Source organism: Emys orbicularis, chromosome 9 (assembly GCF_028017835.1).
Source record: "Emys orbicularis isolate rEmyOrb1 chromosome 9, rEmyOrb1.hap1, whole genome shotgun sequence".
NCBI lineage: Eukaryota > Metazoa > Chordata > Testudines > Emydidae > Emys > Emys orbicularis.
This window is the reverse complement of record NC_088691.1, coordinates 83138583-83163546: the sequence shown is the minus strand read 5'-3', so window position 1 is coordinate 83163546 and position 24964 is coordinate 83138583. Positions and strand designations below refer to the sequence as shown.

At 42.3% G+C, this 24964-nt stretch overlaps 1 protein-coding gene across 2 annotated transcripts in view; it reads left to right on the top strand.

Annotated features, from left to right (window-relative positions):
- VEPH1 (ventricular zone expressed PH domain containing 1) overlaps positions 1-24721 on the top strand; it is a 139802-nt gene extending 115081 nt beyond the window's left edge. For both annotated transcript variants that reach the window (XM_065411151.1, XM_065411150.1), the window contains 2 exons: positions 18003-18139; positions 24485-24721. In XM_065411151.1, the coding sequence (XP_065267223.1) occupies positions 18003-18139; positions 24485-24721 (374 nt within the window). The remainder of the gene's footprint in view (positions 1-18002; positions 18140-24484) is intronic.
- The last annotated feature ends 243 nt before the right edge of the window (positions 24722-24964 follow it).

Here is a 24964-nt window from a genome sequence, read left to right as displayed (position 1 = left end):
CTGGAATTAACAGCATAACCTCCCAGCTCCACAGGGTGAGATGCAGCCACACGCAATGAGAGACAGGGAGGGGCATTGGCCTTTGAGATGAGGCTACAGGGAAGAATATCATTTTCCTGACATTACACACACACCTCCTTGTCCCTCCAAACTTTAAAATGTGCCCACTGTTTTGGGGTACCTAACGTAGACACCTGGGGCATGACTTTTCAGAGGTGCTGAGCACTCTCACCTCCTCTTAAGGCCTGTTGGTGTTACAGATGCTCAGCATTTCTGCAAATTATGTCTAGGGTGTTTCGAGTTGGCTAAAATCAGTGGCCACTTCTGGAAATTTTGGCCCAAATGTCTGCATTTTTTTTGCCATTTCCTTTTCCACTCTCACATTTTTGCCACCCACATTTGTCTGTTCACTCTCTCCCTCCCTCCCTCCCTCCCTTGCTCCTTTCTTCCTCCATTAACTTTCTTTTTCTTCCACTCATTCCCTTCCTTTCTCTCCCTACCTCCTGTCCTTTAAGATGCCTCTCTTAACTCCTGTTAACTTCCAGCCTTCATTCCTAGTCCAGGGTCAAAGACACTATAATTGATATCACAGGACTCCATTGGATCCGGCCATTTTTTCTGTTAGGACGCTAGTCAGCCATCCCTCTGAAAAACACTATCTGTATCATTACCACTATCTTACTCTCCCAGCTAAAGATGTGAACTGCGGGTACCCTGGACAAATTTAACTCTTCGCTTGTCAGGCAAATATCAGGACTCCGTCTCTACTTGTGTAGAAAAGAAGTTCCCTAGGGCAAGAAGACCTTAATTAGATCGTGCTAAACTACTGATTATAAAGGATCTATGGGAGGTTTCTATCTGATGGTCTCCCTCTCAGACTGCATCTCTGCTGGGGTGTATAGATCCCACAAGGCAACGGCACCCAAGAGTTAATGAAGAGCGCACTCGCTCTCTCAGCTGTGCCTAAATGGTTTGTTAGTGGTGGCTGCAATAAAAAGCTGCAAACAGACAGAGTAGGGTGACTGTCAGAGAGGCCGAACACCACAGTGGAGAAGCACTACAGTATCAGATGCAGGAAAGCTGCCTAGAGGGAGCACTTTGCTGGCAGAAAGATCAGGGAAGGTTGCCATACAGAAGATACCTGCAAGGGGTAGAGGTGGGAGGCAGCAAGAGACATATGCAAACAATCTTTGACTGCCCAGCCCAGGATGACTGGGACTCAGAGGAGAGGGCAGACCTGGGACCTGCACAGGACAGGGGGGCAGAAACTGAATCCCCAGATTCAGGGTGGCGGTACTAACATAAGACTAGGACTTTACTTTTGTTCCTGCTTTAATTTCCCTTGTTTCTTATAACATAAGAATGGCCATACTGAATCAGACCAATGGTCCATTTAGCCCAGTATCCTGTCTTTCAACAGTGGCCTGTGCCAAATGCTTCAGAGGAAATTAACAGAATAGGGCTACTATTGAGTGATCCATTCTCTGTTGTCCAGTCACAGCTTTTGGCAGTCCAAGATTTAGGGACATCCAGAGCATGTAGTTGCGTCCCTGACCATCTTGGCTAATGGCCATTGACAGATCTATCCTTCATGGATTTATCTAATTCTTTTTTTAACCCAGATACACTTTTGGACTTCACAGCATCCCCTGATGGGTTCCACTGGTTGACTGTGCATTCCTATTAAATTCATTGGGTGACCCCTGGTTCGTGTGTTATGTGAAAGGGTAAATAACGTTTCCTTGTTACTTTCTCCACACCAGTCATGATTTTATTGACCTCTATCATCTCCCCCTTTAGTCGTCTCTTCTCTAAGCTGAACAGTGCCAGTCTTCTTAGTCCCTCCTCATGTGGAAGCCATTCTATACCCCTGATCCTTTTTGTTGCCCTTCTCTGTACTTTTTTCCAGTTCTAATATATCTTTTTTGAGATGAGGCAACCAAAACTGCATGCAGTATTTAAGATGTTGGCATATCATGGGTTTATGTAGTGGCATTATGATATTTTCTGTTTTATTATCTATCACTTTCCTAATGGTTTCTAACATTCTGTTAGGTTTTTTTTGACTGCTGCTGCAAATTGAGCAGATGTTTTCAGAGAACTCTCCACAGTGACTCCAAGTGATAACAGCTTTCTTGAGTGATAACAGCTAATTTAGACCTCGTCGTTTTGTATGTATAGTTGGGATTATGTTTTCCAGTGTGCATTGCTTTGCATTTATCAACTGAATTTCATCTATTTTGTTGTCGAGTCACCCAGTTCTGTGAAATCCCTTTGTAACTCTTCACATTCTGCTCTGGACTTAACTATCTTGAGTAATTTAGTATAGTGTGCAAACTTTGCCACCTGTTTCCCCCCTTTTCCATTTATGAATATGCTGAACAGCACCAGTCGCATTATAGATCCCTGGGGGACACTGCTATTTACCTCTCTCCATTCTGAAAACTGTTTATTTATTCCTACCCTTTGTTTCCTGTCTTTTAACCAGTTACATATCTATGCGAGGACCTTCCCTCTTATCCCATTACTGCCTACTTTGTTTGAGAGCCTTTGGTGAGGGACTGTGTCAATGCCTTTCTGAAAGTCCAAATACATTATGTCAAGTGCATCACCCTTGTCCACGTGTTTGCTGACCCTCTTAAAATTCTAACAGATTGGTGAGGCATGATTTCACTTCATAAAAGCCATGTTGACTCTTCTCCAACATATTGTGTTCATCTATGTGTCTGATAATTCTGTTCTTTACTATAATTTCAACCAATTTGCCTGGTACTGAAGTTAGGCTTATGAACCTGTAATTGCCAGGATTGCCTCTGGAGCCTTTTAAAAAAAATCAGTGTTACATTAGCAATTCTATGGTACGGTTTGATTCAGACAATATTTGACTTTATACTTTCTTTCACATATATTCCCACTCTCCCACCAACAAAACTTTCTCTGTCATTCCTCTATATTTTGTACCCTGGTGTTACCATGTGCCATTGATTATTATCATTCCACCAAGTTTCTGTGATACCTATTATATCAATATCGTCATTTAATACCAGGCACTCCAGTTCACCCATCTTAGTATTTAAACTTCTTGCATTTGTATACAAGCACTTATAAAATTTGTCAATGTTTAGTTGTCTGCCTTAATGTGATGTAATAGATGGGACTCTTTTTCTGTTTCTCTTCAGGTCTTATCTATATTTTATCAACTTCTATCCTCTCCTTTTTAGTAGGATGTAGAGTATCTCCTTTAATAAATCCCCCCCCCCATCGCATGTCTCTGTCAAACAGTGTGCTCCTCCACACCTGTCAGCTTACCCCAAGCCCTTAGTTTAAAAACTCCTCTACAACCTTTTTAATTTTATGTGCCAGCAATCTGGTTCCATTTTGGTTTAGGTGGAGCCCATCCTTCCTGTATAGCCACCTCCTTTCCCAAAAGGTTCCCCAGTTCTTAATAAACCTAAATCCCTCCTCCGAAAACCATTGTCTCATCCATGCATTGAGACCAGACAGTTCTGCCTGCCTAACTGGCCCTTCACATGGAATGTTACCATGGAGGTTCTAATCTTTCTATTCCACATAGAGGCAAATATGTTGCAGCTCTTTTACATGCTAATCTGTGCTTTAATTAATTGTTCAGTGCCATATTTTCCATTGTTATTTGCTGTGTTCTGGTTCTGGCTCTGGCTCTGGCTCTGTAGGTAGCAGTGTGTGAACATCCAAAGGTTTGGAAGATCACCCACTTTTGATTAGCCTCCAAATGCTTGATTCTTTACCTGAACTTTCAGAGGTTCCTTCCCCTCCCTTTTCAAGACTATATAAAAGTCTTCCAGCTCTCAATCCCTCCCATGTCTCCTTTCTGCTTGTGAGACTCCAGTTGACCCTCTGATATCCTCTCCAACTATCCCCTCTATTTTTTGAAGACCTCGTTGAGAAACCCAACAACTCTGTTGGCCATCTCCTTTGGAACCAGCTGTTAATGCATTCAAATATCAAATACTTTAGGGCTGCATGTCCCAGAGGGCATTTCACATCCCAGGTCTTATCAGGCTTTATTTCAGCAGCATCTATCTTCACCAAGGACTTGATCAAAGCACATACAAGCAATGGAAAGACTCTCATTGATTTCCATGGGCTCTGAGATCACACTGTGTTGTACTGGCAGAGAGAAGTAGCATTGTGTATTTTTCCAGTCATCAGTAACCTTTCCTTTCCTTGATTTACAGACTATGATTAAATGTCAACAGCATCTATTAAGTCTAGATTTACCCCCTTGTTTTGCTCCATTGCTGCCACATTGCCTCATTTGTTCTGCCATATCCCCTTCCTGACCACCGCATACCCCATGCCACAGCCACCTCCACCTGGTTTAGGGGTATGCGGTGGTCAGGAAGGGGATATGGCAGAACAGATGAGGCAATGTGGCAGCTCTATGTCTATGCTCCACTTGTTTGTGGTTCCGTAGGAACCTTATGCCGCTTGTATGAGTTAGAGCCATCCTCGGCTGCTCACTTCCATGCAGGCCAGCCAGCCCTAGATCCAGGAGCGATAACTGACTTGAATGCCCTCTCACCACCACCCACCACCCCGGCTCCAGGAAGGCTTGAGAATTTAGCCCTTGGTTTATAGCTCTGGTAGATCACAAGATATTGAAATTTAAATGGAGATATTATGTTTTATGGAAAAGCTATGTTAAGAATTCTAGAGGCTTATAAAATGTAGTAGCTATAATTCTGCTCTGCCTCTGAGACCTGTACCATTGAATTCATGGTGCTAGAGGAGCTTGATTTTACAAGGAAGGATATAAAGAAGTAACAATTTTCAAAAAAACTCACCCTCTTTAAAGTTTTTAAAATATATTTTCTGTAAAATATGCAGCCTATACAGAAGAAATGATGTGGTGTGGTGTAAAGGGCACTCATTTGGGATGTGCTGCCCAACCTGTGACTTGTCACATGTGCATAACATGGTCATCTATGTCATTGAGGCTTTCATACCATGCCACGCCATTGTCCAAAAAAACACAGTCAAAGAGCTATTGGAGCTTCCGTGGGCCTAGTCCAAGGTCTGTGGAAGTTAAGGGAGTCTTCCCTGGACTTCCTGTTGTTTTGGATGAGGCCCCGTATGATGGTCTCCTAATATTCACAATCCTACCTTCTTCCCAAAAGTAATTATATTAGTCTGGAACTGGCCTTCTCTGAGTTCAATGGCAAGTTCATTGTAACTTACATACCTTTTTTAGTATTAATATTGGGTTTTGCTACAATTTTTCGATGTTCTACATTGGATACCATGTTGCAAGATGCTGCTTATCCTCAAGATTTAAAAAGGATTATGCCTTAAAGCCTGGATCCTGTCTTAGGCCACCAGATCAGTGACACTCTTCAGAGGCAGCCAACGTGGTTTTTAGAGGCCTCATAATCTTTGATAGTAAGATTATGAGGAGAGACAACAGTTCTTAGGCAACATGGAGGATGGCCCCAAGTGGTGAATATCTGAGTAAGTTTGTATATTTCACATGCATTCTTTTCACTGGAAAGCTTTCATTAGGCAACCAAGCTTTTGCATAGGTGCTATTAAATAATCATAAACTGTCCCTACAATTTCCCCCTCTGCCAGGGGGAGGAGGATTCCCACAGTCCTGATATTCACAGCAAAAATCTGTGTTTGTTTCAATGTTCAGTGTCCAGTTGGTCTCATAACTGAAAAAACAAAGTTAAATTCTTTGAAATGTGTTTGTACAGCCCCAATTATGAGTCATTAAAGTGTGAGTAAATACAGTATATGCCTGTTCTTACAAAAAGCTGGCTCTTAACAGCCCAGTTTCAACATAACCCTCTGTATTAACAGTTGGCTTCTCAAGATCTTGCACAAAAAAACATTCAGTAAAAACCACTTGATAGCCTAGGAGGGAATTGAAGTACATTCCAGATTCTGGAAGCTTACAAAGAAATTGTAGTAATCCCTGTGGGCTTCAAAAGAGACACAGTGCCCATGGGCAGTGATTCGGGTAAAACTGGGGCATTTTATCAATTCCTCTCAAAAAAGCAATTCACTCAGCCTATTAACTCTCTTGAATGCATTTATCTTTAGCTAGCAGTGAAGATTATCTAAACATTGAAATAGCCAAGCTATAATGCTTGTCTGAAAGCTATAGAAAATGGCATTCAGAAATGTGTCTTTTCCAGGTTTTCAACAAAAGCATGAGCAATGATAGAATGTGAATACATATTCCCATGGGTTAGCTGCAGTTATCTTCTTCCACTTACCACCAACACATTCCAGAGCACTCTTTTAAGTTTAGTGGAGTTTATTATTGGTCATGATGGGGTAGAATTTTGTAAGCATCTTCATATTTTACTGTTTCAAAATTTGAGTTTTATTATTTTGTTTTTATCTCATTTGATTGCTATATATATTCTCTGTATATTAATCTTGATATTCATTATTTTCACTCAGTCCCCAAAACTACTGAAAGCGCAATGAACTGCAGTTCTGTAACGCAAAAGATGTTTAATGCAATTACTGGATGGGGGAAGGGAAGGAATTCTGGTGGAGGTACATTCAGGAATAGCAGTCAGGCTTAAATTGACTTGGAAAAGTTCTCTATAATATTCAGGTCCTTTGGAGGCAACTGATGTTCTAGGCAAAATAATTTTCCATTTGGGTTTGGGAAACATTTTCAGCATTGTTGTGGGCTTACCAGCGAGTCAGAGGCTGTGAAAAAATTTTCAGTAAATGTTTAAATATTTACGTATCTTGAATCCATTGTGTGTAAACACTAGGTTTTAGAACAAAAGGTCACATATATTAAACCGTTCACATCATGATATTACTAGGGTGACCAGATAGCAACTGTGAAAAAACGGGACGGGGGTGAGGGGTAATAGGTGCCTATATAAGAAAAAGTTCCAAAAAAACAGGACTGTCCCTATAAAAACGGGACATCTGGTCACCCTAGATCAGGGGTAGGCAACCTATGGCACGCGTGCCAAACGCGGCACGCGAGCTGATTTTCACTGGCACTCACACTGCCCGGATCCTGGCCACCAGTCCGGGGGGCTCTGCATTTTAATTTAATTTTAAATGAAGCTTCTTAAACATTTTAAAAACCTTATTTACTTTACATACAACAATAGTTTAGTTATATATTATAGACTTATAGAAAGAGCCCTTCTAAAAACATTAAAATGTATTACTGGCACGTGAAACCTTAAATTAGAGTGAATAAATGAAGACTCGGCACACCACTACTGAAAGGTTGCCGACCCCTGCCCTAGATATTACCATAAATATAGATTTTAGGGCCAAAAGGGCCAGAAGAATAATGAGCATCTGGTCCAATCTCCTGCATAACACAGGCGATACATCCTCACCCCATAATTTCTGCATCAAGCCCTTGACTTCTGTTTGAGCTATAGCATATAAAGAAACCAGTCCTGATTTAAAGGGTTCAAGTGATGGATAATCCACCACATGTCTAACCAAGTTGTTCCAATGGTCAATTACCCTCATTGTGTCTTATTTCTAGTCTGAATTTGTCTAGCTTCAGCTTCCAACCACTGGATCTTGTTATGCTTTTTTCTGCCAGAGTAAGTCATCTACTATCAGAAATCGCTTCCTCACGTAGGTGTGCATAGAATGTGATCAAGTTGCTTGTTAACCTTCTCTTGGATCAACTAAATAAATTCTGCTACTGATGGGTCAAGTCCTGAAGTCTTTACACAGTAGAGTATGTACTCAATCTGAGCTCCCTTGCACCATTGGTGTCATTCCATGGATTTCAACAGTCAGTCCTGATTTGCACCAGTGTAAACAAAAGGAGATTTAGACATTCATTGGGCATTCTGCTGGAGTAAACACTGAGTAAAAACAAAATTAGGACTTCAGGATTTGGCTCTAAAGTGACTGTGACATCATAAAAAGGCGATTTAGTTCATTAAGTGAACAAACTGTAGCAACAAGAAGGTTATGAGAAAGGTCCTTATGTCCTATAGATATTTAGGAAACTTAATTGCTAAGAAAATAAGAGAAAGGACTTTAAAAATATTTGGAATAATGCTTCATTGTTATCCTTTATGAATTCCTCTCTTTTAATCAGGGCCTCAGACATACTGGCATCTACTTCATTATGGTGTCTGCTGAAACTGGCATCAGTGCAGCCAATGGATTTGTCTCTAGATGCATATGAGGACTGTGATTGTAGGATTGGTTCCAGCTACCACATTCTTGAAGATGTATCTTCATTTCCAACGTAAACCTGCTGTTGAGAGACTTTATAATTTACCCATAAATATCCACTTTGGTCTGAAACTGCATATCAACTATCTACCTACTAAAAAGACAAGGAGTACTTGTGGCACCTTAGAGACTAACAAATTTATTTCAGCATAAATAAATTTGTTAGTCTCTAAGTACTTGTTAGCCACAAGTACTCCTATTCTTTTTGCGGGTACAGACTAACACGGCTGCTACTTTGAAACCTGTCTACCTACTGTTGATCTCACCAACATCATCATCTTGTGCCTGAATTTATTGCCCTTTGTGTCCTCTTAGTACTGGTCTACACTTAAAAATTAGATTGACCTAGCTATGTTGCTCAGGGCTGTGAAAAACTTTGCACCCAGAGTACCATAGTTAGGTCAACCTAACCTGCAGTGTAGACGTGGCTCCTAGGTCAATGGAAGAATTCTTCTGTCGACTTAGCTATTGCCTCTCAGAGAGGTGGATTAACTGCATTGACAAGAAAACCCCTTCTGTCAATGCAGGAAGCGTCAACACTACAGTGGCACAGATGCAAAACTGTAGCTGTGGCACCATAGCGGCTCTCCTGTAGACATACCCTGAGTTTGAGTTAGGACCTGTCCCTGCTACCTCTGAAATCAATATCAGAACTACCATTGAGCTGAATGGGATCAGGAGTGGGCAGGTTTGTAAGAGCCTCTGGAAATCTATCAATGTGGCTAGGTATTTATACTGTGCTCATTGTGCTCTGTAAATCATTGTGTAGCTGTATGACACTCTATTACTATATAACTATAGAAACAATTTGTTTTCCTTTCTTCCCTTTTTATTTAATACTCATCCACTAAACTTGGCTACTTGATGCTGCAGGTAAGTTTCTGATCCATATCATTGTGCCATGTGTTTTTCAATGTGGACACTTCATCATAGCATTTCTGACATCTTGTCTTGTCAGGTATCCTCTCCTCCCCCATTATTAAGCATGCCATGGATATTATTCTTTTCTAGACACCAAACTTCACGTTCTAATGGGGACACAGTATCCTCCAGCAAAACATAACACAGCAGTTTGTGTGTCTCAAAATGATATAATCACAATCTAGAAGGTTAACTACACATGTAAATATGGGGTCAAAAGTTGTCTACAACAAAATGCCTACGATGAGACATCAATGGCAATGACATATTCCTTTATTTTATCATGTCGCAGGCTACCCTACCTTTTCAATGGCCAGGGAGCTTGCAGGCCTGCCGGCCCTGTACTTTTATCAGCTGGGAAGGGATCAAGTGTTTTCTATAAAGAGCTGAGAAAGCTCAGTTGGAAGGAGGGAGACTGGCTCCTGCAGTGAACCCTGAATTGGGAGGGACAGAGAGGCAAAGGGGAAAAGCCTCTGGGAGCTGTAGCCCAAGGTGGGCAGAGGAGCTGTTTTTGTGTTTGATGTTTTGCCTAGATTTTACATTTGGAGAATAAAACTGGGCCCGATGCAGACTCTGAGCACGGCACTGAGTCCTTCCTGGGTTCGAGAGGCACAGGCCAGCAGCCTACCTGTGGTGGAATGTGCGGGCAAGCTATCAGCCCCTGGAACTGAGGGGAAACTGAGGCAGAAGCTAGCCAGAAACGAGATGGGGCAAGGTGACCCTGCAATTTAGAAAAGTTCACCTAGTTGTACAAAAACCAATAAACCACAAAAACATATTAACCAGAAGAACTGATGTCTACTAACAGTAATTAAAAACTCCCCATCTCCTCTCAGTACCTCCTCAACTCCAACCTGTCTCCTCTGGAAAAGCCTGAAAGAATAGACAGGTTTTGCAACATACCCTAATGGTAAACTAATGTCCTCTTGAATCCCAGGGGAAGTAAATTCAAGGGATAGTAGTTCTGGGAAACCTCAGCTAAGATCGGGGACCCATTGTGCTTGGTACTGAACATAGACAGCCAAAATAGACAAGACAGACAAAAACTGGGGAAAATAACAGATAAGGCACTGACAGATTAAGTAACTTTCCCGAAGACACAGGATGTCTGTGGTCGAGGGAAGATTGAACTTCGATCTCCTGGTTCCAATCCAGTGCCTTTACCACAAAACCATCTTTCCTGTCAGCCCCTAAAGAGGAATAAATCTAAGGATTGTCATCTTGAACATCCCAGCTAATCTCAACTGCTGGTTTGTAGTATAAAGAGAGAGATGATATTCAGGGCTCTAAAATATGTAGGGCTCAAGCCATAAAGAGATTTATAGCTCGAAACTAGCACTTTGAATGTCACCCAGACACCAGGTGGAACCCAGTGCAGTCAATGGAGCATGGGTGCAGCATGTGCCTAACTGGAACCACTGGTAGGTAGTAGACAGTCACGTTCTGGACTGGATGACATTTCCAAGGCTAGCCTTGCATTAATCCATTCTGGATGACAAGGATATAGATAACGATGGTGGGTTCAAGAAGAAAAGTCATAACCTCCTTGCCAAGCAAAGATGAAAAAGCACTCAAGTCCATTGCTGTTATCTGGGTATCAAGGAGAAACTGAGAGTGCATGGCCCTTTCCTCTGGCCATGTTTCCTATGCTGGGAGCCAGGAAGGAGGGGTTGGGAAGGAGCAGGCACCATTGCCCTAAGCCATGGAAAGATTCCCGCGTGTCACACAAATCTTCCGCCAGGCACATCAAGGGGTCTGGTTGTGTATTGTACTGGGGGATGGGCATAAAGCAGACTTCATGGACTACAGAGTCAGGCCCGTAATCTTTGCTGTGTCCCCTGGTTGTTTCCCCCCACCCAACCAGGATCACTAGATCCAGCTTCAATGAACTAGTTCTCATCTGAGCCACAGACTCAGGCTGAAATGCCCATACTGTCTGGCTCTGAAAAAAGAGAGAGTGCCATCAGAATTTGAAGGGTTCCAGGTGAACAAATCATTTGCAGTGGATGATTTATGTGACAAATACAGCCTTTCCCTGCTCCGGGAACATCCAGGAGTGGATCATGATTTACGCCAATGTATTTACTCAGCAGTCTTTGACAATATTTGTATACAGAGTTTGAAAAATGTGAACATGGGCAGTTCTTGCCTCACTATTTAAGGGGTGGCTAGTTGTGATTGGTCAGATGAGTCGCATGGATGTTCCTTCATTTCCCTAGAAGTTTTTACCTTGAGTTAATTAATATCTAATTAACTCAAAAAGTAACAGAGGGTCCTGTGGCACCTTTAAGACTAACAGAAGTATTGGGAGCATAAGCTTTCGTGGGTAAGAACCTCACTTCTTCAGATGCAAGTAATGCAAGTCACAGAGCTCAGCAATAAGTTGTGCTGTGTCATCATCAGGGATACTGTTCCTGACAGCTTGTATTCCATCTGTGTGTGGGATGTTTGTGTAGAGAGCCTCTACATCCATGGTGGCTAGGATGGTGTTTTCTGGGAGGTCACCAATGCATTGTAGTTTTCTCAGGAAATCTGTGGTGTGACGGAGATAGCTGGGAGTGCTGGTGGCGTAGGGTCTGAGTAGGGAGTCCACATATCCAGACAGTCCTTCAGTGAGAGTGCCAATGCCCGAGATGATGGGGCGTCCAGGATTTCCAGGTTTGTGGATCTTAGGTAGTAGATAGAATAACCCCGGTCGGGGCTCTAAGGGTAAGTTGATTTGTTCCTGTGTTAGTGTAGGGAGTGTCCTGAGTAGATGGTGCAGTTTCTTAGTGTATTCCTCAGTGGGATCTGAGGAAAGTGGCCTGTAGAATTTGGTATTGGAGAGTTGTCTGGCAGCCTCCTTCTGGTAGTCAGACCTGTTCATGATGACAACAGCACCTCCTTTATCAGCCTCTTTGATGATAATGTCAGGGTGGTTTCTAAGGCTGTGGATGGCATTGCGTTCTGCACGACTTAGGTTATGAGGCAAGCAATGTTGTTTTTCCACAATTTCTGCCTGTGCACGTCGCCGACAACCCATCCTGGACAATGATCCCTCACTTTCACAGACCTTGGGAGGCAGGCCAGTCCTCGCCCACAGACAACCTGCCAACCTTAAGCATATTCTCACCAGCAACCACGCACCGCACCATAACAACTCTAACTCAGGAACCAACCCATGCAACAAACCTCGATGCCAACTCTGCCCACATATCTACACCAGCAACACCATCACAGGACCTAACCAGATCAGCTACAACATCACCGGCTCATTCACCTGCACGTCCACCAATGTTATATATGCCATCATATGCCAGCAATGCCCCTCTGCTATGTACATTGGCCAAACTGGACAGTCACTACGCAAGAGGATAAATGGACACAAGTCAGATATCAGGAATGGCAATATACAAAAACCTGTAGGAGAACACTTCAACCTCCCTGGCCACACAATAGCAGATGTAAAGGTAGCCATCTTACAGCAAAAAAACTTCAGGACCAGACTCCAAAGAGAAACTGCTGAGCTCCAGTTCATTTGCAAATTTGACACCATCAGATCAGGATTAAACAAAGACTGTGAATGGCTATCCAACTACAGAAGCAGTTTCTCCTCCCTTGGTGTTCACACATCAACTGCTAGCAGAGCACCTCACCCTCCCTGATTGAAGTAACCTCGTTATCTCCATACTGATTTATACCTGCCTCTGGAGATTTCCATTACTTGCATCTGAAGAAGTGAGGTTCTTACCCACGAAAGCTTATGCTCCCAATACTTCTGTTAGTCTTAAAGGTGCCACAGGACCCTCTGTTACTTTTTACAGATTCAGACTAACACGGCTACCCCTCTGATACTAATTAACTCAACAACTTAGCAAGTTTGTAAGGGTGAATATGGATTTAGTGATCCTCAGGGTAAAAAACAAACATTTGGAGCCTGGATCAAATGTGTGGCCAATGTCCACACCAGTCTCTACAAATATGTTTGGTGAAGGAGTGTGCATGTTCTCTTACAGCAAAAACTCAGACCTGTGCATTTAAAATTCAGTTTCCACCAGTATTTACACCTGCAGATCTGACATTGCTTTCGTGAATGTTCAGGCCAGTAAAACTGAACTGCATGTGGATGAAAAGTGAACATGAAAGCGGAGGAAAGGCTGAAAGCAGCTAGCATCAGTGGGATGAAAAGCAGGGAAGATATATAGGAAAAACCGTTCAGAGCTGCCCATTTGCAACAACCCACTATGCCTACATATTGTAAAGATCTCGCCACCCCTGGCTTTAATCACATCAACTCTTGATAATATTATGCATCTCCTTGATCCCATCCCACCTTGTATTGGATTCCATGCACAAATTGCAGATTCTTTCCAAAATTACCCACACTGATAAAAGCCAATCTCCTGAAAGTACTGCAGTTTTATAGCTGTACCCAAGCAAATGACAGCTGAGTTCATGTAAATCATGGTTGGGCTGAATTTATTTCTCTCAGCTGCTAAAATGCATTTAGTTCTATGAAAAATTAGGAGTAATAGCTCACTTTTTCATTATCTCTCAAGAGATTTGCAGTACAAAAGTGAGTGTGTGTGTGTGCATCTGTAATAAAGTTAAGGGCTATTACAAAGGTGTAAATTAAAAAATGTGACACCATTAATCTAGAGAACTTCAGATGACCTGAGTGCAGAAGCAAACAAAGTTTTTCTGCATAAACATTTACATATATTTGCAATGACAAGGTTATGCAGCAGGGAGGAAAGGCTTTTTGTTTCACTTTGTCTTGTGTCAGGTCGTGTCTCACAACACATCAAATATGACATGAAAGAATTCAACATAACATGACCTGACACAAAGAGATGCAAAGTATAGTTGAGGAATGTGGAGCATTGGGGTGAGCAATGAGAAAGAAACAGTTTTAACCACAGAGACATACAGTTAGCTCTTCATGCGTGAGTAGAAATTTGGCACCCAGATTTTTGTTATTTGTGTCCTAAAACACTTTGCCTCATTATTTACTAAATAGGATAATCTGGAATGGATCTTTTTTTTTTCACTGATGAAAGGAAGCCTAACATTTATCTTGTCAGTTTAAACTGAGAATGTACAAGGTTTAAAAAGAAGGTAGAAGGTTTTTATTCATACATTCACACACTATATAGAGTGTGCATATAATCCATATCTATATACAGCTTAAAAGCACAGCTGTATCTTGCTTTGTGGGGGAAGAGTTTGGGGAAATAGTTGTTTGCTATTCACTTCCTTTAGAGCCTTTCATAAAGCAATTACAATAATACAACAAGAAAACCCCACCTCACAGCAGCTGGAGTGCAAGGGGAGGGAACCCCCTCAGACAACATTAGCAGTGCTGGAGAAAAATATCCATTCTTGGGCTAATTCTAAAGAATAACATTTTTAACGTTTTATTTGTCTTTCAGGAACCAGACAGTGAGTAGTAAATAGAGTTGTATAGATATAGAGTTATGCCTTCTCAGAAACTCCAAAGGATGTCCTCAGAGTTGCCATGTCTATTTTCTGTGGGCTAGATGGTGACTCTGACTATGCATCCATGCAAGGGAGCGTAGGGGAGTAAGAATTCCCCTGACACACCAACATGGGCTACCTAGACAATGGGTCCTTATACATACAAGTAAAAAGGGACTCTACACCCACTGACTCCCTCCCCCCCACCCACCCACATCCTGGAGTAGGTGGGCAGAAAGGGGTGAGGAATGGGTTGAACGTTATCTTTTTCTCCGTAAACACTGGCCAGTGGTCAGCGAAACCAGTGTGGCAGAGTGACAGTCATAACTTGCCACTGGTATAAGACAGCAGCAAATTATTGCCATTTCCCCCTCCTCTACCCTGAGCAAGGGTGGCATCAGGGAAGGAACTGTGACTCTGAGGTGTGCCTGTGATGCACAGGCCCTACTGGGGCTGTTCCTGAGGTGATGCTGTTGAAACACCACCCTTTGCTCAGGGCTGTGCCTAGAGTCATAATGTAGCTAGGTGTGCTTTAGAATGGCAAGCAGTAACTCATTATAACACCCGGGCTAGCTGTTTTTTAAGTCGGGGTGGATTGTTCATTCATTCATTTGGTTTTTGTGTTAGAACGTTACTCTTTGTGTGTCTACTGTCTGAAAGCCATGTCAAATCCTGCACATCTCCCACTGATATTCAGCCTGTTACAGTCAATGGACATATAACCTCTATGGACATTGTGGGCAGAGGGTGAAGGATATATATGGCCTTATAAATATAGGCACATTTATAAATGAGAATCTGAGGCACTTTGAAGCAAATAATAATCTTTAACACCCATGCCGCGCTTTAAATCATCAAAGTGATTTTTTAAACATAGATAATGAAACCATTGTGATGGAGAGGAAACATATATTTCCCTCACTAGAAACTTTATATACCATATATACTCGTTCATTAGCCCGTTCGTTTATAAGCCGACCACCCAAGATGGTTAGGTAAAAATAGCAAAAACTGTATGACACTTTCATAAGCTGACCCTACATTTCAGGGGTTGGAAAACTTTTGCTCCCGGCCCATCAGGGTAAGCTGCTGGCAGGTCGGGACGTTTTGTTTACTTGGAGCATCTGCAGGCACGGAGCCCCTCAGCTGTCTGTGGTTTGCCGTTCCCAGCCAATGGGAGCTGCAGGAAGTGGTGCACCACTTCCCACAGCTCCCATTGGCTGGGAACGGCGAACCACGGCTACAGGGAGCCGAGGGGCTCCATGCTTGCAGACACTCCAGGTAAACAACACGACAATGTATTAGATATTCAATTCAATGATTCCATAGAATTTAAAATCATCAAATTTTGGTGTAGACCCGTTTATAAGCCAAGCCCCGCTCTTTGATGCGTCACTTTTTTACCAAAAATTTTCGGCTTATGAACGAGTATATACGGTATGTTCTTTCTTTCTTTGGTTGTTTCCCTTAAAAGTAATCTGGATTGACAACCATAACAAGTAGCCTTTTGTGCACACCATGGTTCAATATAGAGGATGCACTGGTCTGGAAAACAGCTGAGTTGAAGATGGAGCAGCCAACGGCACCCCTCTTTTTATTGAATATACACTCTGTCTATTATTCCTGGAAGCATTAGGGCACTTTACTCATATAATGTTATATTTATATAGAATATAAAAATAAGCTTAGGCAGGTGATGATACTGCTCCTCTCTGGCCTTAAAATCTATGCATCTATTAAAAAGACTTCACATGCTCTACCTTAATGTCCAGCTTTATTTACTTCCCCTTAATGAGTTCCATTTGAGAGGTGAGAATGTGTCTGTTTTTTAAAAAAAATCTATACAAACCACCTTTCTGAAACTCTAAATCCTTGGTCATGAAATGATAAGTCCACACTTAGCAGTGGGGTTGGAAGTAGTTAAGTGCCAAACTGTTATTGAGGGAGAAAGGTCAACATTGGATGTCCAGGGTCTGTCTTGTGTTGCACTGCTCCAGCAGTTGTGTTCCAGGCATTGGAATAATTGTATTATTTTAGGCAGATGTAAGTGATAGAAAATATCACATTACGAATAATTGTATTGTTTTACCAACATTACCAACATTGGTGCTGTGAGATTTGGCTGCACATAAGTAGGAGCAGGACCTAGGTAATTCTTGGTTTGTCCAAAGTGTGAGGATTATTTTTCACAGCATTTTATGTTAATATTAAATAACTTTGTGGCCTCCCTTATGGAAGGACCTAAAGAAGTTAATGATGATTAAACCAATAGGGTTCTCTTAAAAATGTAGGGGTAGGCTGTGACTTGAACTACATAAGCAGTAGAGGAAGTGAGTAGCAAACAACTCTTTCCCCAAACTCTTCCCCGCAAAGCAAGAAGACAGCAGGGAAGGAACTGTGATTTGGGTGTGTCTGAGTCACTCCTGGCCAGGTGTAGCTCATGTACCACCCTTTCACCAAGATTGTGCCTAATATCTTATTTTTGGATTGGGATTTTCTAAGGGACCTAAGGAAGATAGGAGCTAACTTCCAATGGGGTTTAGGTACCTAACTCCCTTAGGTCCCTTTGAAAATCCTAGTCCTGGCCTTTAATTGGCTCTGTGGAAATGACTCTAAAAAATAAAAATGATTTGAATTTAATAGTGAATGTTATCCTTTGTGTGGATTTTCAATTCATCCCATAGCATTCTATAGCAGGAATATAAACCTAGAAAGTTGTTATCCTCTATCAGATTCCATGGGACTTTTCATAAGGCGTGATTGGGCCAGTGCAGGTAGCATTTCTCACTTCAGACTCCAAGCATTTTTAAACTGATCTTTTAAATACATGTTATGTGAAGATGTAATTTGCAGGGGAGTTAAATACTGTTGGTGATACGATGACAACGTTGAATAGGAGAAAACAGAGCATAGGTGTCATTTGGGGGAGAAGAGGGCAAAGATCAATCTTACAGGGTCATGAGTTTGCTTTTGTCATTCTGGGTGCATCTTGGTGGATTATTTGTTGGTTATTCTGTTAAGCGTATGCTTCGTTGTACAAGATTATGAATAAATATTGTGAGGTTGGATAATAAGTTGGGTAGAAATAGGAAGTAGGGGGGATGACTATGCAGTAGTAAGAGTTAGGAGAAGAAAAAATGAAGGGGAGAGGGAACTGTATAGATCGTCCGCTCTATGAGACCTACTATTCAAAATGGATCCTTCATGAGTAGGGGACTGCAGCACCATTCTTCAATCATGGCTGAATATTTTGAGGCAGAAGGGAAATGTGGTCTTGTGGTTTATACAGCAACATTGCAAAACTGATTTTTGGTTTGGAGGAAAAATTGTGCTTCCTTCTGAGATAAGAGAGAGGAAATGAATAACTTCCTCATTATATTTTTCCTCACTAGTTGTAAATCAAGATGGACAACCTCTGATTGAAGGCAAGCTGAAAGAAAAGCAAGTGAGATGGAAGTTTATCAAAAGATGGAAAACTCGCTATTTCACTCTCGCTGGCAATCAGCTTCTGTTTCGCAAAGGAAAATCTGTAAGTTAGAACATCACTTTGGTTTGCTCATTTCCCTCCCCAGCATTACCCTCTCCCTTGGGCTTTTCAAGACTATGATTATTCCATATTCCTCTCACACTACATAGCTAATTTCAGCCAATGGTTTGTTGGCTAAGCTTGTGTATGCTGTAGGAGGATTTATGCCTCTTCCTGTGGAGACAAAGGGTGGGATTTTCAAAGGCCCTCGGCTTTGGCCTAATGCTCTTCTTTTTGAAGTCAGTGGCAACAGTTAGGCAAATGCTGAGCACTTTTGAAACTCCCACCCTGCATACTTAGGGTCCAGTTCTGCTCTCAGATAAAAAGATGCAACTTCCGTTGGCTTCAAGGGAAGTTGCACCCATGTAACACAGATAGATTGTGCCCACCAGCTCTTAAAATCTTTTCAGATTCCCTTAGTTGGTGACCTATGACTAAGAGAGCCTCCAAAGGTGAAGGTTTAATTTAGTACCAGGCTATTGTGTCACTAATCCACCTATGCCTTAAGAAATTGCACTGAGTTGAAAAATAAAAATACCTAAATGCCTTTCAGTCCTGGTTAGCAATTCTTAATTTTGTTGTTCAAGTAAATGTATGGATAAGCAACAGTGAAACTGAATTCTGCACAGGTAAAAAAGCAACCGTTTGCAAAAAGCCTGGAGTACAACAGCAAGGAAAGTATTAATTCCATCTTAGAGTCTCAAAAGTGATCAGTGATTTTGGGTGCCAAACTTGACAGACTTTAAAGGGGTTTGATTTTCAGAGGACAGGTGCTCAGCACTTTCTGAAAATCAGGGCCCTCTAAGATATTTCAAGCTGGGTACTCAAAACAAAACCACTATTCTCTTTAAAAAAAAAAAAAATCTTGGACTACTTCTCTTGTTTAACTGAATAATCCATACTGACATTATAGCATTCTAATCATCACCAGAAAGGAAATACAAAGTATTGCTGAAAGTGGGATACTAATGCAAGAGTTCTCTGTTTCTCCCAATAAAGGGCTAAATTCTGCTCTCACTTGTCCCAGTGTATAAATACAGAGTATCTATTCTGAAATTTCAGTGGATTTATACCAGAAGAAGTGAGAGAGAAATTTGGCCCAGTGTATCTAATACTGCAAAATTAATGTCAGTGCTTCTGATTTATTAGACACTCTGAGTGGAAAATTACTTTCTTCATCCCTTAGCAATTGGCATTACCAAATACTTTGCAAAATGGTCTTTTTTGTTTCCAGAGAGGTTCCAAGATAACAGAAGCCTCTTATCAGAGCCTGGCTGAAATTTTGACCCTAAAGCTTAATTTTGCTTCTAAAGAGCTTTTATTACCATCTATAAACAAAATCAAGCACTCTAAACTCTAAAATGGTTGCTTGAGCCCCTTCCTTTCATGGAGGCAGTACAAAGTTGTGTCTGTGATGCACTTGTGCCTTTCTTGGGCAAATGCAGTCCATCAGAAAGGGGCTAATTCATAAAAGAACTGCACTTCTAGTGATTTCCTAATGTGCTGGTTGGGTTTTAAAGAAAAATTAATCTGTACTTTTATGACCAGTCTATTTTACTATTGCTTGATGTTTACTTTTTTAAATTTGCCAGAATAATTGTCAACTTCCTCACAAGTTGATTGGCCTATAAAAAAATTATTTGATGTAATGGAAGTTAATTAGATGTCCTACACTAATAAAGCAACAGGCACATAAAAATGCCTCTAATTCCCATGGGATGTGATTATCGGATGAAAATCAACCCCCTAAGATTGTTTTACTGCTGCTCTCTTTTGTTAATGCAAGAAATGTATATTGTTTGGCAGGCAGAGGAAGGTGGCAGATCAGGTTGTTGAATGGCAGTTTCTTCTCAGCTGTATATTTCATACAGATTAATTTACTTCTTTTTAACTGGTAAAATCAAGAATTTTGAGCTGTTTTAACTGTTTGTAATGGTGATGCACAGTACTAGGCAGGTTTAAGGTACAGTAGCTGTATTCAGGCAAGCATATTTTTCAAGTATTTATGTTATATCCTGTTACTTTTATATTGTTGCTGAAATTAGAGCTAGACAAAGGTACTGGATTGATATCCCTAGAGACTCGAGGCCTGTCTTTAACCTCAGCATGGGTATAGCATGAGAAATGGCATTGAAAGCTTCCCTGCACAGCCTCACCAGTGTGGCTCAACTCAGTTCTGGAAGGGCTATCTCTAGAGAGAGAATGGGTATTGCAGACTTTTATAGTTGTCCCCTGATTGCAAGGGTGTCTATAATAGTGATGGGCAAATAGAATAATTGGCTGACTAGCATGAGTGTTGGCCATATTTGGGGAGCTGGATATTTTGGAATGTCAAAGTATTTGACTGCATGCACCTGCAAGTGGGGCTGGAGCGGGAGACAGGGGTTACAAGGAATCGAATATATAAATTTCATGAGAGTGCTTCACGTAACTGATGTCTGAATCATAGATTCATAGAATATCAGTGTTGGAAGGGACCTCAGGAGGTCATCTATTCCAACCCCCTGCTCAAAGCAGGACCAATCCCCAACTAAATCATCCCAGCCAGGGCTTTGTTAAGCCTGACCTTGAAAACCTCTAAGGAAGGAGATTCCACCACTCCCTGGGTAACGCATTCCAGTGCTTCACCACCCTCCTAGTGAAAAAGGTTTTCCTAATATCCAACCTAAACCTCCCCCACTGCAACTTGAGACCATTACTCCTTGTTCTGTCATCTGCTACCACTGAGAACAGTCTAGATCCATCCTCTTTTGAACCCCCTTTCAGGTAGTTGAAAGCAGCTATCAAATCCCCCCTCATTCTTCTCTTCTGCAGACTAAATAATCCCAGTTCCCTCAGCCTTTCCTCATAAGTCATGTGCTCCAGCCCCCTAATCATTTTTGTTGCCCTCCGCCAGACTCTCTTCAATTTTTTCATATCCTTCTTATAGTGTGGGGCCCAAAACAGATGAGGCCTCACCAATGCCGAGTAGAGGGGAATGATCATGTCCCTTGATCTGCTGGCAATGCTCCTACTTATACAGCCCAAAATGCCGTTAGCCTTCTTGGCAACAAGGGCACACTGTTGACTCATATCCAGCTTCTCGTCCAGTGTATCCTCTAGGTCCTTTTCTGCAGAACTGCTGCCTAGCCACTCGGTCCCTAGTCTTTAGCAGTGCATGGGATTCTTCCGTCCTAAGTGCAGGATTCTGCACTTGTCCTTGTTGAACCTCATCAGATTTCTTTTGACCCAATCCTCTAATTTGTCTAGGTCCCTCTGTATCCTATCCCTACCCTCCAGCGTATCTACCGCTCCTCCCAGTTTAGTGTCATCTGCAAACTTGCTGAGGGTGCAGTCCACACCATCCTCCAGATCATTAATGAAGATATTGAACAAGACCGGCCCCAGGACCGACCCTTGGGGCAGTCCGCTAGATACCAGCTGCCAACTGGACATGGAGCCATTGATCACTACCTGTTGAGCCCGATGATCTAGCCAGCTTTCTATCCACCTTATAGTGCAGTCATCCAGCACATACTTCTTTAACTTGCTGGCAAGAATACTGTGGCAGACCGTATCAAAAGCTTTGCTAAAGTCAAGAAATAACACGTCCACTGCTTTCCCCTTTGAGAGTCTGAGTTAAGATTCTCAAATCCAGCTGGTGCAACCTCAGTGAAATGCATCATGAACCAAAGGGTTGGGGAGGGGGCGGTCTGGCTGTGCTATTGGTGTCCACCCTAAGAGGTAGGAGATCTCATGTCCCAAAGCTAGATCTGGCAGCGTATGACACTGTCTTGTATGTTATTCCCACAATGGGAACAACGAACAGATGGGAACAGCCTTATCCTGTTACTTAGCACTATGCATTTTGTGGAAAACACCAGTTTAGTTCCCACTGCTTGGAGATATCGGAGAAACACATAGAAAAGGTGCTGTTTTAGTAATGCATGTTTGCGTAGATGGTCTGCTCATGGAGAATGCATGCTACATAGCACCCATCAAACTGTAGTGCTGGGCCTGAGATTTTTAAAACAGAAATGAACATCAGCACTGGTGAAGTAGCTAATGAGCTGATAGACACAGCTGCGGTTGTGAGGACTGGCCTAACTACATGATTTGACATGCTACCAATACCCAGCTTTATTGTCTTTTTTATTTTAGAAATCTTTTAGATTTGAATACAAAATCATTCCAAATCAAAATTTTAAAATAGGAGAAAATAAAGATTTTGCTGGGCTTTTCACCACCCCACACAGTGAGGGTTCCAGTCCTGCATGCCCTCCGCACCTGTATGTCCAGGGAGTAAATGGGCCTTCCCAGATCAGATCATCAAGGTGATCTATGCATCAGTTTACAATAGAGTATATACTATTAAGCTGTGCAGTCATAGGTAATGGCTAGTTAAGTCAGTTTTACGTATCCACGTCCAGCTGTATGTGGTGTTTATTCTAGTTATTGGAACTGGAAGGTAGTTGTATCTGGTTTAGTACTAAAATCCTACCCCATCCCCCTTTCTCCTGAACTGTTAAACAAGGAGTAGTATTATGTGGATGTTCTCCCTTTACCTCACTGCAGATTTGAAAATATAAACCAGACACAGAAGACGTATTGTGAAATAGCCAGCTGGCTGTGCCTGGGTATTCCTGTAGGCCTGTCACTACCCTTTCCCCTTTAAAATTAACCATGCTAACAATATTTGCTCTGTGCAAACAATTATATGGCCAGTGGGTGAAAGGGAGGCAAAGGAAAGCCAGAATCTGAGAAGGACAGATGCATTGCTCTCAGCGTCCATGAAAACTACAGTGGGTCCCATACACAAAAATCTCCCTGAGGTACTAAACGCCAACTCTCCTTAGCAGCCTGAGGTCACATCTAGTGTTAATGTGTAGCTTATAATAAGAACAAATGCTAGTTTGTGTAGATATGGGCTTGAACATCCAAGTTTGGATTTGAACTCCCACAAGGTTCATTGGTGTTCAGATCCAGGATTTTGTTTCAGGTCTATCACTGGTTTGCATCGCCTGGGACACCATGGAAAAATGGATGATTCATCTCCACAGCCTTTGGTCCCAGTGTGGTGCCTGAGTAAATTCCATGGATTCCCTCTGGTCTGATTTAAAGGGTCTACATTGAGGGTACAGCTATTCTGCCTGCCACTGCCCCCTGGCCATTCAGTGGGAATTAATGGTGCTCATCACAACATTAACCCCGTGCACCAGCCTCTACCTGGCTAGAAGAAGGGATGAAGTTCAGGCAGTGGCAACACAGCTCCCGAGCGAGCCATGCTTGGGTGGATGAGGAACAAGCACTCCATGCTGATGCCACAACATCTCTTGGGTTGGGGACTGATTCCTTGTTAGAAGGCCACAATCCCTGCCTATTCCCTGAGCTCATAAATCCCTCATCCCTGAGAGGATGCTAGCTAGGACTCTCCATGCCTCCTGCGGGTTTTCCATCAGTTAGGAGAACTTACCTCTCCCTACCTTATTTTCCCCACTTATAAAATGGTGCTACTATTTCATTGACCTATTCATATGTATACAACGAACATATTCAGGGCTTTGTGAGCTGTACAATCCTTAAACATATTCACATAAATCTGCCCCTCTTCTCCCCCCCCCCAGTGTGTGGAAACAGTCAACCGTAATAAACTTATTAGGGACATTTATTTCCAACATTTTGCCAAAATATTTACAACACACAACCTCACAGTTATATGATTGAGAGATGAACCAATTAATGTTTGCAACGTGCATTGAATGTATAAAGAACCATTGGCAGTCTCAGCAGAGCAAATGGCTGGATAGAGAGCTCAGCAACTGAATATGCATAGAGCCTTTGCTCCTCCTGGTCCCTCCAGGGCAGAGCGAGGCACATCCACAGGGCAGTGTAGGGAAGTGGGCACTGTTGCTGTCTGGGTTATGAATTCATGGAGCACTTCAGTTTCCCTGTGTGTCCTTCAGGCACCTTTCACAACCATTAACATTGGGGGGTGGGGATTGGGAGGGGGCATAATCACAATCCTATATTGGGGGCGGATGTCAATCCTTTGCAAAAGGGTGGGAGTAACATGTGCCAATGCTAAGGGAGGAAAGCTCATGGGTTACTGTGCAATCCTTGCACAAGTAGCCCTAATTGGATTAGTTACGTGATTGAGGCAGGATTATCTAAGGGAATGTGGCACCCAAATCCTGTTGAAATTCAATGGGAGTTAGGTACTGAACTCCTTTAGGGTCTTTTGCAAATCCCAGCCTCAGTGCTCCCCAAAGTGAGTAAGGGTTGCACAGTCTAAAGCTACTTTGTAGGATCAACAAAAGTTTTCCCTCTGAACTGACCGTTGTGCTCCCTCCCCCACCTCCTGTGTTTCAGAAGGATGATCCAGACGACTGCCCCATTGAACTCAGTAAGGTACAGAGTGTAAAAGTTGTGGCCAAGAAGCGCAGGGACCGCAGCCTTCCTCGGGCCTTTGAAATCTTCACCAACAATAAGACCTATGTTTTCAAGGCCAAAGACGAGAAGAATGCTGAAGAGTGGCTTCAGTGCATCAATGTAGCCGTAGCACAAGCTAAAGAAAGGGAAAGCAGAGAGGCAACCACGTATCTGTAAAACCGTCAGCCTGTCTAACACTGAGCTTTTGCATCTGCCTTTGAAATGCAAAGATACTTCATCCTGTTTATCACAGAACCAAACAAAGTGATAAGAAACAAACCTTATTTGTGGGAGTAGTCCCTGTGGATTCAGTGGTTTTGGCTACTGCAGGGAACGCTCAAGTGAGTAATGGCTGCAAGATCAGGCCCGTAGACAGTTACCATTGGCAACAAAGTAGCTCAAAGCAACTCATCTAATTGC